We start from the raw sequence: 17,152 nt of genomic DNA, 5'->3' as shown, positions 1-17,152 counted from the left end.
CGCTGCTTGTTACAGCTACAAGAGTAGCCATTAGCATATCAATGCTAACTCAAAACAATAGAATAGAACAGTAAGATGCAATAAGATAAAATAAATTAAAAATGGGATAAAAATAAATAAAATAAAATGTAAAATGTACTGCCCGCACAAAATATAATATGCATGAATACAATAAAAACAAAAAATCATAAAATCATAAAAACAACATAAAATCAACACTCTACGTGGTGTTAAAAGCCAACGAGAAGAGAAAAAACTGGGAAAAAAGCAACTTTTTTCTCCCAGATTCACCACTTTAACCCTTAATAGGACACTCATTGAAATACTTGCAAATTCCAAATTTCAACCCTAGAGAATATTGGAGGATATTACACAATGTGTAAAAAAAACCATACGAAAATAATATTTTGAGAAAAAAGTTTACTGGATTAAAGTGGCAAATCTACAATAAAAAAATGCGCAGATTTATGAGATTTAAAGTGGTGAATCTGGGAGAAAAAAGTTACTTTTTTCTCACTTTTTTCACGTAAATCTGCAACTTTTTTCGAGCAGGTTTGCCACTTTAAATCTCTTAAATCTGCAACTTTTTTTCTTGTAGATTTGCCACTTTAATCTAGTAAATTTGCAACTTTTTTCTCTAAATATTACCTGAAGTTACCAAATATAGTTCTTTGCCTGATAAAGGGTTAAGACACTCAATTGCTGAAATCCTATTGGTCCCTGGATCAATAACATGTTATGTAATGTCATGGGGTGTGAGTGGGTGACCTTCTGAACAGCGATCATTATGCACCAAACTATGGCAAATTCCTTGTATATAAAAACTTGACAAGTAACCTGTTTCATATTATTATTTAGCCATGGGCATGCTTAGAAGTTTGACAGACCTGCTGTGCGTAGTTACAGCTGGATAATAGCTGTTTGGTCAATTTGTGTGTTATGCAACTACCATTATGCAGTACGCAATAACTCCTGCATAGTTCTGAATGCTTAAACATAATAACTGACAAGTAGAGGTGCAACAAATGGAGGCTTTGGGATCAGACAAGGAATATATAATGCTTGTGGCGCTGTTTTGTTTAATTACATTTCATGCATAATCCATTAAATCTCTCCATACGAATAGCTTTTGATCTCCTCAGACATTCCTGATGTGCTGATAGGCTTTTATCATGCTAGCCATGAAACATCATTTTCCATATAACGCGTAAAACAAAGAAAACTTGTGTTGAATCTTTGATTAACGTTGATCTAAGATATTTCAGTGGTTATTAAAGAGAGGCCCTGTTCCTGAAATCTACAATTGTCTCTTTTTTCTCTGCAGAGCTTCTTTGATGGCTGGGACTGCACAAAGAAGAAGGACAAGACCAAAGGAAGGCATGATACCTTATTGGGATGTAAGTCATCAGAATCAGTTTTATCCTGTCTAAAAAATAACAGAAAATATTGCAACATGGTCTCACAGGAATCCGTGTAATAGCCACGGATTTTGCTTGACTCAAAATCCGTGGAATAGCCACAGAATCACTCCAATTTCCGTGAAACTGACACGGATTTCGCTACAATGCAAGTTAATGACAGTCATATCCCGTGGCTATTCCAACATACAAAGTGATTTTGTACATTCACTGAGTGAAGATTTAGAAAATAAAACATATATTTCTCGCTAGAAATGTGATCAAAATCCATTTTTATGCAGAAACTAAGTCAAAATATGGATTTTTTTCACTAAAAATGAGAGAACTGTCCGCCATGTTTTTGTTCTTGGACCTTGAAAGTCACGTGACTTGGAACAAACCAATAGGAACAAATATCCATGGAATAGCCACGGGATATGACTGTCATTAACTTGCATTGTAGCGAAATCCGTGTCAGTTTCACTGAAATTTGAGTGATTCCGTGGCTATTCCACGGATTTTGAGTTGAGCAAATCCGTGGCTATTTCACGGATTCCTGTGCAACCAGGTTCAAATATTGTGGGAACTTTGTATTCAACAGTCATTTTATTCTCTTCTGTCTCAGATGACCGCCACAGAGTCAAGCTCCACCCCCTCCTGGGAGACCCCAACTCAGACTACATTAACGCTAACTACATTGATGTAAGTCTAATCCCGTTTTCCTGCCTCTGTTTGACATGGGATACAAACAGTCAGTCTCTCACACCCTGCAGAGCCACAGTCCATCTCTCTCATTCCTGTAAGCTCACCAGTCTGCTGGCCCACTTTCACCTGGAAGCTTTCATCCAATCAAACACCCTTCCTAGCGATTTTTTTCCCAGCTGCCATGGTTGTCAATTGCTGCATTGAATCCCTGACCCAGACTGCTCTTGCTTTTATTAAAACAGAGTGGAATAAATGCATTTAATGCCTTGCAGAGGAGATGAACCTTTCTGTAAGATGCCACAAAATCCCCCTAAATTAAATAGACATGATTGATATTATTCAATCTCCGGATGGGCCGGGAGGAGTTGATCCTTTTCCACTGTTCACCTAAACTGTCTACCACACATGCAGTGCCACAGTAACATTGTCACTAATCATATGAAATACATGTATATGTTGCTAATGTGTCTCACACAGTCTCATCCATACATGTTCCCATTCATAAAAACTAGAGTAGGCTGTGTTCGGAGAAGTAGAAGTGCAAGTTTAGATGGAAACAGTAGAGTTACCTACAACAGAAATTGACCTGGAAACTAAAAACTGTATCTTTACATGTTGTCCTCTTTAAGAAACTGGCGAGAAAAAGTCTGTTGAATTCATAAAGGAACAAAAAGTTCAAATTATGAATTTAAAAACTACAGTAGGCTGTGTTCGGAAAAGTAGAAGTGCAAGTTTAGATGGAAACAGTAACAGAAATTGACCTGGAGTTTGGAAAAAAAAGAAAAGAAATACAGTTTGACTACCAGATATACTTGTAGATATAAACTTCTCCTGCGAATTTGCTGTCACACTTCTCAGGTGTTTCATTTAAGTTATGTCAAGTCAAGGCAGTCTGGCAATCTGATATGATTTCTTTATCTTGCAAGATTTATTCTGCGCACCTCTCATTGGGACTACAGTAAAGTAAATACGGCACTCGGCAAGAAGTTGAGGCATGTACTCTGTTTGCAGCTGATAAGGGCTTCAAAAATTCTGTCTCTGTCAAAATCTTTCCAAAGAATATATAATAACATTTCTGTCGGTGAGAGGGAAATTACTAGATGCATAGGTTGACTTGATTTTAGATGGATACCTCCTTTAGGCCAAATTATATCATCAAAACTGCTTGACACTGCAGGGCTTTTTTCCCTCTCTTTTATTTCTCTGTAGAGAACGGCCAGTGATGAGATGCTTTTAGAGAGTTCATTACAATGAGAGGGCATTAAAAACCTGGCCTGCTGTTAGGACTGTAGTTATCGTGAGGGTCTCCATTAGCGTTTAGGGCAGAGAGGTGCAGGCATTAGAGGGAAAACACCACTCAGCAGCCACTACAGTGTCAGTGTCAGTGATGTTACTCCCTGACAAGGCTGACCCGGCAAGCTGGATGGTAACTACTTAGCCACAGCGAAGCATATTTTGGACAGTCTGTGATTATTTCACCGGAGGTTAAATGGAAAAGTTTTTACTCCCCTCTGAAATATTATTGCTCTTTTAAAACAGGTGAGGAAGCACGAGCTCTGTGCCTCCTCTTCCTCTGTCATTTAATGCCTGAGTCTTTGCTAAGCTGAAGTGTTTGTTTGCTGGAGGAGATGCAGAACTTTGCATATGTTTGACAGCCTCCTGCGCCAGTTGCAAATGTCGAGCAGCCCAGTGCGTCATGGCTGTTTGTGATTTACATCCACCTGCTTCTGAAGAGAAACAGAGTCTTACTGACAGGTGTAGCATGGCCTCACAATCTAAAACACACTGTTTTCTCATATGAATATGAATGAGTTGCCCTTTCAAACATGTAGCACATAGCAGCTGATAGTTCCTGTCGAACACATTAACACAGACTGGACGTACTCTGCTGGCTAGAGCAGGTCGCGCCTGGTTAGAGCGTGCAGGAGGCAGGATATGACGCAAAGTCTGCTGTGGAAATTGCAGCATTTTGTTTCAGGTCATAATTTGGTCATGAACAGGTGCCGTTCCTCGATTGGTCCTTTGTCTGAAGCGTCCGGTGTCGGCCCTTACCCTCATCGCCTCTCCAGGTTAGGGCTGGGCGATATGGCCCTAAAGGAATATCACGATATTGCAGGCTATTTTTGCGATAACGATATTCTTGACGATATTAGGAAATACTTAAAAAGATATAGAAAATATGTTTTCTTTAGTCTGTATAAATAAATAAAAATCTAAAATGTAGTGTGAAGTGCAAATCTCAACACTTGCCAAATAGAAAAAACATTTACTCTTGACTCTTGTGTATGAGCGCATAATAAAAAAAAACATTTAGGGGTTCTGGGGGCATATTTTAATGAAATTTTATAAAGGAGAATAAAGGTTTTTGTATGTTTTATTTAAGGCATCTTATTTTGTCTTCTTGTAAATTCTGTGGTGGATTCTCTTGACACACTGTGCTCTTATTTTGAAAGCTGCATGTGTTTAGTGACAGAGAGTAAGTAGCTTTTTGTGATCAAAACAACTTTAACCACTACATCAAGAAGTAGGAACGTTGCCAATATCATGATATGCATTTCTTTTAACCATGAAAAAAATAATACCGATATTGATGTGAACGATATGATATGGCACACCCCTACTCCAGATAGACGTTTCTGTACAAAAAGGCCCTTCTTCCTCACCCTGCCTAATCTCAAACCAGTTCCTCACATTTCGACAGTCCAAGAACCGGCTCTCGGCCAGGTAAAACTGGTTCCAACTCTTTGCTGGTCTCTAACCACGAAGCTCTTACTTCAGGGGCTTGAGGAAGATTATCGTGACCAACTGAAATGTCTATCATTGATTTGATTTGTTTAACTGCAATGCGATTGATACAGGCTAGCATTAGCGGGCTAGCGTTACTAGCTTACAACAAAAAGGCTAACATCACACGCTCTGTGTTAATAAGAATGCAATGCCCGTCCAGAGTATTGAAGACGAGCAGAAAAAACGTGTTGACCCGTCGTGTTTGGATGCCAATGTAGACTCGCAACATTTTTAGATCGACAATGTAGTGCGCCATTGTTGTTCTAATGCTTGCAGAGAGTAGAGGCGTATATACAGTTATGTAACTAGTGGCTCTCGAGTCTGTGGGAAAGCAAAAAGGTTTTAAGAAGGTTTGCAAGTTGAACCAACTGTGAAGCAGCACTAGCACCAGCTGAGCCAAGGAATTAGGTTTGCATTGGATGAAAAGGGGTTTTAGTATTATTATTGTCTGGATAAAATTGCAGTGCATGTGTGAAAGGGGCTATAGACGCAGACATATAATCACACTCAGTGCCATGCTGTTACATACTTACATATAAATATAATGGTAACATTTTACTTTGTCACTCACCTTAAAAACCCATTCTCTCAATCAGCCTATTACCATAAACGACAGGAACATTTTTTCAGTTTAAGACAGTTTTTTCCTTTCTTCACTGGTTTGCAAGTAGGTGGTGCTCAGTTGGAAAAAAGGGGGATGCCAGCCATGATTGTTGCTAAATCAGTCATGAATATTTAATTTTGTCAAGAAAGGGGAACTCCACCGATTTTGCACATCCAATTCTCTTTTTCCATAATAAAAAAAATCCCTAGTGCAGATTTATAGGGAGGAAAAGTAATTTTCCTTTTGAAAAAAAAAACAGCAAACCATAAATTTAATGGGAAAAAAAACCATGGCCTTAGGTCATAAATTCCCCCAGAAAATCTGTTCTCTGACACATAAAGCCCAGTCCTGCTGCACTGATATAAACACACACACACACACACACACTTCTTCCCACCTGTCTGTAACCATAACTCCTACTTACCAAAAGCTTCTTTCATTAACTAGCCTATATGTCTTCTTTTTCTACTCCCCTCCCCACTTCCTCGACCTTGGACCCTGTAGATTCGGATTAACAGGGAAGTAAGTACTTCACTGCTCGTTCTTCTGCCTGCCATCGCTCTTCTTCCCCCCCTCTTCTCTTACCTTCTCCCTTATTTTCTTTCCACTATCCTCTATCCACAAATGCTCAAAGGTCAGTGTGTTTCAGGTTTGTGCACATTTGACAACCCCCCCCTCCCCTTCCCTTCCCAAAAAACATGCCCTTTTAGCTAATGATTTTAAATGAACACAGGGAGATGTGTCCTCTCCGGATAGAGGACCCTGCTGTCTTTGTTAGCTCTCATAAGTGGCCAAGACTCAGGAAGTTTAGTTGCTATGACGACCGTCTTTAAGTGGAGGAGTGGTAGCATTGCTGCTAGTGTTCAGGCCGGGGCCAGAGGAATTGTGGATAGCAGGGTCCTCACAGCACTGGTCATCCATCTCCATTTCAAACATGTCCCAGAGTACATGACCAGATGAAATTCAGTTCAGTAGCATTTCAGCTGCAACGTGGACAGAATTGACATATTAGGAAGATGCCCTCCGCAAAAAAAAAAACTGTTATCAGCGTGGATTGCCCCATAATGCTGATTTGATGAAATCGGGAGTTTATTCCGATTACTCCTGACCTGCCTTCTCATCACCATAGAGTCATGTCAGGTAATTGGGGCATCAATTACCCCCGGATAATGACAACAAACAGTGAACCACAATGTGTTTTCACAGGGCTGCGTCTCGGAGACAGGTGTCTCCTTTACCCTCAAAGAATAGAAAGGCAGTGCTTATTTTCAGGACTTCCTTTGAACGGTTTGCTCGTCCTTAAAGTGTTCATGCTTCAAAGTCCCTCAGGTGGTCTTTGTCATGTTTATTCCCCTCAAGGCTGTAGAGGTGACATCTCAGTGTTCATTCATATTCACCCCATACTCACCGTATGAACATGTCTGTCATCTATATCAAAGGCTGTCTCATCCTTTGATATAAAGGATCTCAGAATACGTCACTGTATGTATCAGATTTTGCCTTGGAAACTGTTAATGTTGGTGATTATATCATGCATTTATGTGAAACCTGTGTATGATAATCTTCCACACATTTGACTTGTGAAAAAAGAGTTCATGGAGGATGTTTTCTGGGGAAAGAAATGGGATTTTGGTTAAATGTGTTTTTCAACCTGGACCCTATTTTCTCATGTTTTTGTGTCTAAGTGACAACAATTTTTAAAATGACTCTCTAAACAGCCACCAACCGAGCTACAAGGGCAATTGAACAGCATCAATATAAAAAGTGCTTCTTTTGTTTGCCATGACAGTCAGTGTCTGTCCCAGTCTCACAGAGATTATTATTATTATTATTATTGTTATTATAAGTGTCTGAAAACAGTTTGGAAAGCTGAAGAAGATGCTGTTATCCTGCCTTGTTTCTCCTTGTATCGTGTTAGTGTTAGTTACCATCCACACCAAGTGTTTCTCAACATTTTGCTGGCACAATTAGCAAACACACACCATTGTTTTTATCAGAAATCTTTTAGATAACACAAAGGTGCCGTAGTCCAACTGTTACAGGCACTCCTCTCTCCAACTCTCACTCACTTTCCCACCGTCGTGTCTCAGCTACAGTCATGTGAGTTTTCATCTTTTCATCATGTTGCCAGACAATTATGATAACAAGCTGAGCCTGTTAGTGGCAAAAACAACTTTTAGTGGAAGTACAGTCATGGAAAAAATTATTAGAACAGCCTTGTTTTCCTCAATTTCTTGTTCATTTAATGCCTGGTACATCTGCAGGTACATTTGTCTGGACAAAAATAATGATAACAACAAAAATAGCTTATTAGAGTTTTTTTAAGAGCTGATATTCTGATTTTGCATGGTTTTCTTGTTCATGATGTTGGTTATTTTTTAAGAAAACCATGGAAAATGACTAGATACCAGCTCAACAAATGTACCTTTAGTTGTACCAAGCAATAATTTGAACAAGAAATTGAAGAAAACAAGGGTGGTCTGATATTTTTTTTCCATGACTGTACATTGACAAGGAGGATTCTCCAAACCCTTGATTCAAGAGACTTTTGTTTTCAACGTCACAATTACATTCAACAACTGGCAGAATTTTCTAAGGTCATATGATCAAATATCTGATTTTATCGACCCGGTTTTTGATTGCAAGTTAGTTGACATTGAAAGCTCATTTCAACTCATATAGACTGCAGTCACATGTGCAAGAATTTAACATTGGCACATTTCAATCTTTGCATTGCCTGTACTGTTAGATACTAACACTGACAATGCATACACTGCAAAAAAAGAAAAGTTGGATGAACTCAAAATTTCAAGGCAACAAACTTCAATAAAATTTTAAGTTGGACAATTAAACTAAATATTTTAAGTTTTGTTTTTGAGTTTGCTCAACTCTGAATTTCTCTGGCACGATTGTAACGCCGCTATGAAATGTCAGCTAATGTAATCTACTCTTGTAGCTGTAACAAGCAGCGCCGCTAGCATCATTCAGCCGCTAGCATCATTCAGCCGCTAGCATCAGTTAGCTGCTAGCATCAGTTAGCCGCTAGCATCAGTTAGCCGCTAGCTTTCGCTAATGACCAAATTTCACAACAAAGAAATAAGAGTTAGCAGAACTATTGTCCCTTGTTGTGAACCCCAACTTAAAGATATAAGTAACAACAACTCACCAACTTGTTTTTGAGCAGACAACTGGCTTCCTTTGTTGTGCTAACTCTTCTGCTAAATTTATATTTGCAAGTTTTACCAAATTAAATCACTGTTTTAGGCCAAAAAATACAAGTTGGCTTTTTTGCAGTGTAGTTTTCCCATGTGATTACAATTCAAGTCTGTCGGCTGCATCGGTACTTGACCAGTTTCAAAAGTTGTTGTCCCCATTAGTCACTTAGACACAAAAAACTGGAAAAAAACATCATCCCAGAAATAGTGCATATTGCATCTTGAATAAGAAACAGATTGTCTTCATGGGATGACACTCTCAGAGGGAGTTTGATAAATAAATTGGACACCTGAAATTGAAGAGTGTGCGATTTTAGTTTCTTTATCATATCTTTATTAAACTGTCAGAGGGATTCAGTTATTGTTCAGTCAGCTAGCCCGACTCATTGTCGGCATCACTTTTCACAGATTTATCAGCAGTTTGTCAAGAAGCAGTATTTATCATGTGTGGCCTTGCCTGCTCCACAAACCCTCTGTGGAGTCTGTGAGGCCAAAGAGATGGTCTGGAGTCAGCAATAGGTCAAAAAATATGCTGGATAGTTATTCAGTAGGTGCAGTTCATGGGTGAAATAGGAAAGCAGAATGCAGAGAACAAGGTAAAAGGGTGAGACAGACAGAGAGACACCCTCATACAGCTGTGCCTGAGGCGCAGATGGCTTACTCAGCATGTCATCCCTCTTCTCTCTTTCAGGGCTACCATCGATCCAACCACTTCATCGCCACTCAGGGTGAGTATCCCAGCAAGGCTATGGTGTGTGTGTTTATGTGTGTGTGTGTGTGTGTGCATGCGGGACAGTGAGTATCTTTTGTCGCTGTGTAATAAATTGAAGATGATCTAACCAATGAGCCTACTCATGCACAGTCCCTTGCCAAAACCATCTCTATGGCTAATCCAAAGGTGATAGTGTGCCTACCAACCCGTGAAGGCTGTGCTCGTGAATTAATCATGAGCAGAGGTGAATAATTAAACACATTAATTACAGCTTTTCAATCTCTGTGACATGCCGAGCGGCGTGTTCATTGTCGGGGAGAGAACCTTTCGTTCACCCTCTGTCGCTCAAATATAAAGTCGCTGCTGATGGACAGTTGGACTGTGTTAAAAATGTCCCTCTGCTGTTTCTAAAACCCTAAGGAGTGTCAGTTTCCTGGGAGCTCCCATCACAAAGTCACCCAAGGTCTGCTCATCTGCTTATCTTGCACCAGCACCTCCTCTTCTCCCTCTGTTAGAGAGATGAAACCAGCAAGAAAGAAAAAAAAGACGTCAGCAATGTTTTTGAGCATTTCTTTCCTACGTGATCCTTGTTTAAAAATCGTATCTCGCTTCCTAAACGTCTCCCGCTCAGATGACAATGAGTGACTGATGGTCCCCCGGGCTTTCATCGCCAGCTACTGCTGTTGTTTTGTCACCCGTCACCCCGTTCCTTTTCTGCCTGGAATCCCCAATAACTTTATTGACAACACAATCTTGAAAGATCAGTACCCTGCTGTCTGAAAAAGGACACATGGGTCGCAATAATTTGTGGTTTCACAACAGCAAGTAGTCCCGTATTGAGCAGGGCTTGCTTTGATGCTGCCATTTTTGTCCCTTTCCTCTGTGATTTCTTCTCTCTTCCCACCAGGACCCAAGCAGGAGACTCTGTACGATTTTTGGCGGATGGTGTGGCAGGAAAATTGTTTCAGCATCGTCATGATCACTAAGCTGGTGGAGGTTGGCAGGGTAAGTGATGTGCCACCCCACCCCCCCTTCTTCTCCCCCTCCTGTCACCACCCAGTGCTTAGAAACATCCCACATTCACCACAAGGGAACATTTTGGTGTCTATATGAAAGGCTTTTATGTGTGTGATAAGTATAGATATCACAGGTGCTCGCTGTGAATGCAGACTGCAGCCTAAAAGCTGCTCATTTCGGTGAGGATGCTCTGCATTTATGTGAAATCACAAGCAGTTGAGAGCCCAACTGTTAAAGGAATAGTTCGAAATTTTTGGAAATACACTTATTTGGGGTTTTTTTGTTGCTGAAAGTTGAATAAGAAGATCAATACCAGTCTTGTTTTTGCTACATGTGTATCCAATAACTATTGGTTTGATGACAATTCAGCAGCATGAATAATAGTGATTCTGGGTTTGAATTATTGCATAAAGCATGCACTGCAAAAAAAGAAAAGTTGGGTGAACTCAAAATTTCAAGGCAACAAACTTCGATAACATTTTAAGTTGGACAATTAAACTAAATATTTTAAGTTTTGTTTTTGAGCTTGCTCAACTCTGAATTCAGATTGTTGTCAACTCAACTGTAAGTTGTACTAACTTATAATTTTACATTGTAATAACTTTTAATCCTTACTTCTGCTAACTTCTGCAATGTGCTGAATTGGCACGATTGTAACGCCGCTATGAAATGTTAGCTAATGTTGCGAACACAATTTTGAGTTAGCATTGATACGCTAATGGCTGTTATGTAGCTGTAACAAGCAGCACCACTAGCATCAGTTAGCCGCTAGCTTTCGCTAATGACCGAATTTCACTGCTTTCCCACATTTCCCAACAAAGAAATAAGAGTTATCAGAACTATTGTCCCTTGTTGTGAACCCCAACTTAAAGATATAAGTAACAACAACTCACCAACTTGTTTTTGAGCAGACAACTGGCTTCCTTTGTTGTGCTAACTTACATTATTGCCCTAAATGTCAATAATTTATATTTCCAAGTTTTACCAACTTAAATCACTGTTTTAGGCCAAAAAATACAAGTTGGCTTTTTTGCAGTGTGCTTGACTGAAGTCAGATTAGTAGCCTGTGATACAGAATAAATATAACTTGTGTATTTTAGGATAAAGAATTATCTGGGTCAAGACTTCCTTTTCTGTATGCCGTCTTGTTTACAACAAATCTCTATCAATCAGCAGATGTCTGCATATGAATGCAGCTTCTTCCTCTCAGCGGTCCAAAGCTCCTGTGCTAATGGCGTAAACACCAACTGGTGTTCCAAGCTCCAAGTCCTGGCAGCACGGATTACTGAGCAGCAGTTTGCATTTAGCTTTACTTTAGGAGAATTTTCTCCCTAAAATATGATCCAGTTTGACCTCAATCCTAGCGGAATCTATGTTGGTTCTCTTGGCAGTTTGCCAAAGTTACATAGTGCAAAAACAGAGGTTCAGGGCACAGAGTTGGAATAAAAAAAGCACCATTATTGCTATTTCAAGTCAGTGTAGCATCCACATTCAGTCTGCACATGCATTTTTTAAGTTTTGTTACATGGATTATTATTCGTTGTGTCTGTTTTGAAAACACCATGGACTTGCAATGTTGGTTTCTAGATATTTACATGACCATAATGATTATAGAGTCTATAAATGTGCTGTTAATGTGAGGCATAAAAATATTTGAGCCACATATCTATAGGTCCCTGTATACCAGGGGTGTCAAACTCAAATACACAGTGGGCCAAAATTTAAAACTTGGACAAAGTCGCGAGCCAACATTGATATTTATTGAAAAAAACGGACCTAAACAAGTTCAAACGAAATGGAACAAGCAAAGCTTGATATAACTTAATATTGCAAACATGCAAAATTGAATATCAAATAAAACAAACAAACACATCAATGGCATTCATTTCTTAAATAAAATTTAAATAATTTAATAATCGTATGTCCCTTTATTTTATATGCGGCCTTCTTTAAATTTCAATTTAACAGTAATCTTTTTCCACAGGCTAAATATGAATGTGAGAATAAAATAACAATAATAAACCAAATGACTAATAATAATATCCTTCAATGAATGTGCAACCATTCAAGCCTTGGACTAGCAAGAAAAAGTGCATAAAGACAACTTTAATTGTTGCTCAGTTTGCTACACACTGATCTACTGTGTTCAAGCCAAAACACCAGCAGAGCATTCTGGGATTTGTAGTATTATTTGCGCTGTACAATACCGGCGGGCCAGCTCTGGTTATCATTTGGTATATTTTTTTGCGGACCAAATATAATTATACTGCGGGCCAAATTTGGCCCGCGGGCCAGAGTTTGACACCTCTGCTGTATACAGTCATGAAATATTATATCTAGGCATTCTCCATGGTTTTCTTGATAGTAACCATAATCATTATCAAGAACTCCACAGGAAATGACTAATTATCAGCTCCTTAATTAAACTCTTATGAGCTGTTTTTGTTGTTATCATTATATTTGTCCAAACAAATGTACCTTTAGTTGTACCAGGCATTAAAATGAACAAAAAAAACAAGAAAGAAAAGAAAACAAGGGTCTAATAATATGTTCCATGACTGTAAACACTTCACGACTACACAGGTTTAATGGCTTTACTGTCGTATGTTATTATCCACCTCATCTGTAGTATATGAATGCTGCTCTAAGCACCATATCCTTCTCTGGTCCAGGCAAGACAAACATATTAGTCAGTGGATGGTTAAAATGACACCATTTTTCTCACAGTAGCCTTACGTCCAATTTGGTTGTCCATACCAACAATTGTGGGAGCAGTCATCAAATGAGAACTGGTCTGTGTAGCTGAATCCAAATAACACCTCCATTAAACAAAAAAAAGACTTCCTTTGTGCCTGTTGTTGGTGAAAAAGATTGCAACCCTCCTGTTCATTATGCTTCCCTCCATTATGTGATTATTGTGCTTTTCTTTATTTTGCCCTCAAAGATTCAATATCAGCAAAGGAACACATTGTTTTTGTTCTTTCCACAGCATTTGAAGTGTAACCTCCGTACATTTTCTACATAAACATCAAATTAAGTGCCATAGGGGTTGTTTTTAAATATATATTTATCACTTAAGACGGTTATATTTTATTGCTTTTTCTGTCAAATGGATGTTTTTTTCATAATGATTGAAAGCTTACTGCTCAACTGAATGCTTAAAGGCATGCTATGCAGGAATTGTCAATTATAGTTTGTAAACACAACATTTAAACATGATGCAAAACAACAGATTTGTCTCATTTGGAACAAGTTTTTGTTTTACTATGTTTGTGGGGGGTTTTCAGTGCTGTATACACTATATTTGTAGCTTTTTCATGAAAGATGATGCCCAGAAATGTTCTAACAGCAAAAGGGTGTCTGCAGATACATACTTCTTGTGGGTCATAAGTGAGGATTAGGAGTGATAGTTTTTATTTGAGTTCATACATTGTTTTTTTTCCCAAAGAAAATCCTGCATAGTATACTTTTAAAAATTTAAATGTGATGGAAAGGACTCTGCAGATCTAAAAGTAGCCTAGGGCAATAGTTCTCAACCTTTTTGAGTTGCAACCCCCAATTTAACATGCATGTTGTCCGCGGCCCCGCTCACTGAACAGAATCTCACACGCACAGTTCAGATCACCCAAAAAAGAAACAAAATGACCAAAAAAAGGAAACAAAATGACCACAAAATGACCACAAAATGACCACAAAATGACCAAAAAAAGACACAAAATGACCAAAAAAAGACACAAAATGACTAAAAAAAGACACAAAATGACTAAAAAAAGACACAAAATTACCAAAAAAGACACAAAATGACTAAAAAAAGAAACAAAATAACCAAAAAAAGAAACAAAATTACCAAAAAAAGTCACAAATTGACCACAAAATGATCAAAAAAGACACAAAATTACCAAAAAACACACAAATTGACCACAAGATGATAAAAAAAAAAACACAAAATGACCAAAACACACACAAAATAACCCAAAAAAAGACATTAAGTGACCAAAAAGACTAAAACACATTAACACATGAACACTTTAACACAGTGGAGACAGAGCTGACTTCCAAAATGATTTGGCGACCCCCAGAAACCATCTCACGACCCCAATTGGGGTCCCGACCCTAAGGTTGAGAATAGCTGCTCTAGGGAAAGGTGTAAGGGTGACACTTAGAGTTATCCAATAAACGGCAACTTAAATCTGCAATCTGTTCATAAGCAAAGATGACAGAGCATCTCGTGTCATTTGTTCAACAGTTTAACCTTGTCATTGGCTGGTTGGATTGATGGTATGATAGCGCTATTTATTTAAGTTGACATTGCCAGTGTGAGTGCAGCGACCTAAAACACCCCAACAGCATCGTTCAGTAGCTCTGAATTGACTCGCAACACATTTAATGGAAGTAATTCATCTGGGTTTTTCCTTTAGATGCACTGAAACTGTAGAAGAGAAGGGAGATTTGGAGAAATTGCACCTTAAGAGGGAGACTTTTGGAAAATTGGGCACTTCAAGCCTGAGAAGGTTAAATTGAGGAACACAATTGGATTATACACTGTTAAAAAATGTTTGCAGAAATTACTGTAAACCCCTTCAAATGATATCAGAAATGCACTGCAAAAAAGCCAACTTGTATTTTTTTGGCCTAAAACAGTGATTTAAGTTGGTAAAACTTGGAAATATAAATTATTGACATTTAGGGCAATAGTGTAAGTTAGCACAATAAAGGAAGCCAGTTGTCTGCTCAAAAACAAGTTGGTGAGTTGTTGTTACTTATATCTTTAAGTTGGGGTTCACAACAAGGGACAATAGTTCTGATAACTCTTATTTCTTTGTTGTGAAATTCGGTCATTATCGAAAGTTAGCGGCTAACTGATGCTAGCGGCTAACTGATGCTAGAGGCTAACTGATGCTAGCGGCTAACTGATGTTAGAGGCTAACTGATGCGAGCGGCTAACTGATGCTAGCGGCTAACTGATGCTAGAGGCTAACTGATGCTAGAGGCTAACTGATGCTAGCCGCTAACTGATGCTAGCGGCTAACTGATGCTAGAGGCTAACTGATGCTAGCGGCTAACTGATGATAGCGGCTAACTGATGCTAGCAGCTAACTGATGCTAGAGGCTAACTGATGCTAGCGGCTAACTGATGGTAGAGGCTAACTGATGCTAGCAGCTAACTGATGCTAGAGGCTAACTGATGCTAGAGGCTAACTGATACTAGCGGCTAACTGATGCTAGCGGCTAACTGATGCTAGCGGCGCTGCTTGTTACAGCTACAAGAGTAGCCATTAGCGTATCAATGCTAATTCAAAATTGTGGTCGCAACATTAGCTGACATTTCATAGCGGCGTTACTATCGTGCCAGAGAAATTCAGAGTTGAGCAAACTCAAAAACAAAACTTAAAATATTTAGTTTAATTGTCCAACTTAAAATTTTATCGAAGTTTGTTGCCTTGAAATTTTGACTTCACCCAACTTTTCTTTTTTTGCAGTGTGGGTCGTAAAATTAAAAATTGTACATCACTGTAGTAGACACTTTTAATTACCGTAAATATAAGAATAGCACAAAACTGCAACTTTTACTGTCATTAACTGTAGGAAACACAAAGGTTTGCTGTAAAAATATAACATTTTTATGTAAAATGAATGGAGAAATACCATGATGACACAATTACCCTAAAAATAACGGGAATATTCAGTCTAAATAACAGTTTTTGCTGATATTTACATTTAAATGTACAGTAGAAAACCCACTCACTGTAATTTTTACAGTGAAGTTCTGGCAACCACAGCTGCCGGTATTTTACCGTAAATGAATCAGATTATTTTTTACAGTGTATTTTATTTCAAAGAAAAGTTTTTTAAAACTATAAAACAAAAAGTAGGAAATTGTGTTAAAGGACAAACGTTTTTTTTAACTTTACTGATTCTCATTAGTTAGGTTTATCATCTTTAAAAGTAAGATTTCCAAGTTTTTTTTGTGCCATGCTCAATCTATGGAGAAATGCCCACAGTAACACAGTAGTTTGTGCACTGTAAAAACAATCTGCTCTCTTTTTAGGGTAATTGTGTCATTCGTTCACACATCATGGTATTTCTCCATCAATTTTGCATGAAAATGTTATATTTTTACAGCAAAACTATGCGTTTCTTCCAGTTTATGACAGTTAAAGATAAAGTTTTGTGCTATCCTTTGATTTACGGTAATTAAAGTGTCTACTACGGTGATATTCAATTTTTAATTTTACGCCCTATTTCTGATGTCATTTGACAGTGTTTTACTGTTATTTCTACAAACATTTTTACAGTGTAGATATATTACAGTATATTTTTGTTACAAACACGGTGCCAGTGTATTTTACAGTGGAGTAATGTTTTTTTAGTGTTAAAATTACTGTTTTGGCTGATATCTACATTTACAGTGTTTCATTGTTACTGAAACTGAATTAACCCATTTATCATTTTACGATCTTTTACTGTCATGGTTTAGCAGTTTTTTACCCATAAAATCTACATACATTTTTTACAGTGTGGTTAGTAGAAACTAAAAATACAATTTTAAATCAAGAAAATGAGCATAATGTGTCTGATTGAATATCAGGGAATGGAAGAGATTTGGCTGCTCTGTGTTGTAAAAATGAGGTTGAACCAGGAGGCAGTTTTCTGCTTTGAACTGCAGAAAAAAAAATGGAGATTCACAACACTCTATCAAACGGATTAATTCGTC

At 38.2% G+C, this 17,152-nt stretch overlaps 2 protein-coding genes across 3 annotated transcripts in view; one reads left to right on the top strand and one right to left on the bottom strand.

Moving 5' to 3' along the window:
- Positions 1–17,152, bottom strand: part of LOC131975753 (trypsin-3) — a 641,927-nt gene that overhangs the window by 400,276 nt on the left and 224,499 nt on the right. The gene's annotated exons all lie outside the window — the stretch shown is intronic.
- The window catches only part of ptprub (protein tyrosine phosphatase receptor type Ub), a 297,634-nt gene that overhangs the window by 254,592 nt on the left and 25,890 nt on the right, over positions 1–17,152 (top strand). Inside the window, exons 18-22 of one of the 2 annotated variants that reach the window (XM_059338458.1) lie at positions 1,325–1,397; positions 2,023–2,099; positions 5,998–6,015; positions 9,400–9,436; positions 10,328–10,425. In XM_059338458.1, coding sequence (XP_059194441.1) covers positions 1,325–1,397; positions 2,023–2,099; positions 5,998–6,015; positions 9,400–9,436; positions 10,328–10,425 — 303 coding nt within the window. The remainder of the gene's footprint in view (positions 1–1,324; positions 1,398–2,022; positions 2,100–5,997; positions 6,016–9,399; positions 9,437–10,327; positions 10,426–17,152) is intronic. The other variant, XM_059338459.1, reaches the window with a different exon arrangement.

This window comes from Centropristis striata, chromosome 8 (assembly GCF_030273125.1).
Source record: "Centropristis striata isolate RG_2023a ecotype Rhode Island chromosome 8, C.striata_1.0, whole genome shotgun sequence".
Taxonomy (NCBI): domain Eukaryota; kingdom Metazoa; phylum Chordata; class Actinopteri; order Perciformes; family Serranidae; genus Centropristis; species Centropristis striata.
The sequence above is the reverse complement of the archived record's forward strand: the minus strand, read 5'-3'. Positions and strand labels throughout refer to the sequence as shown.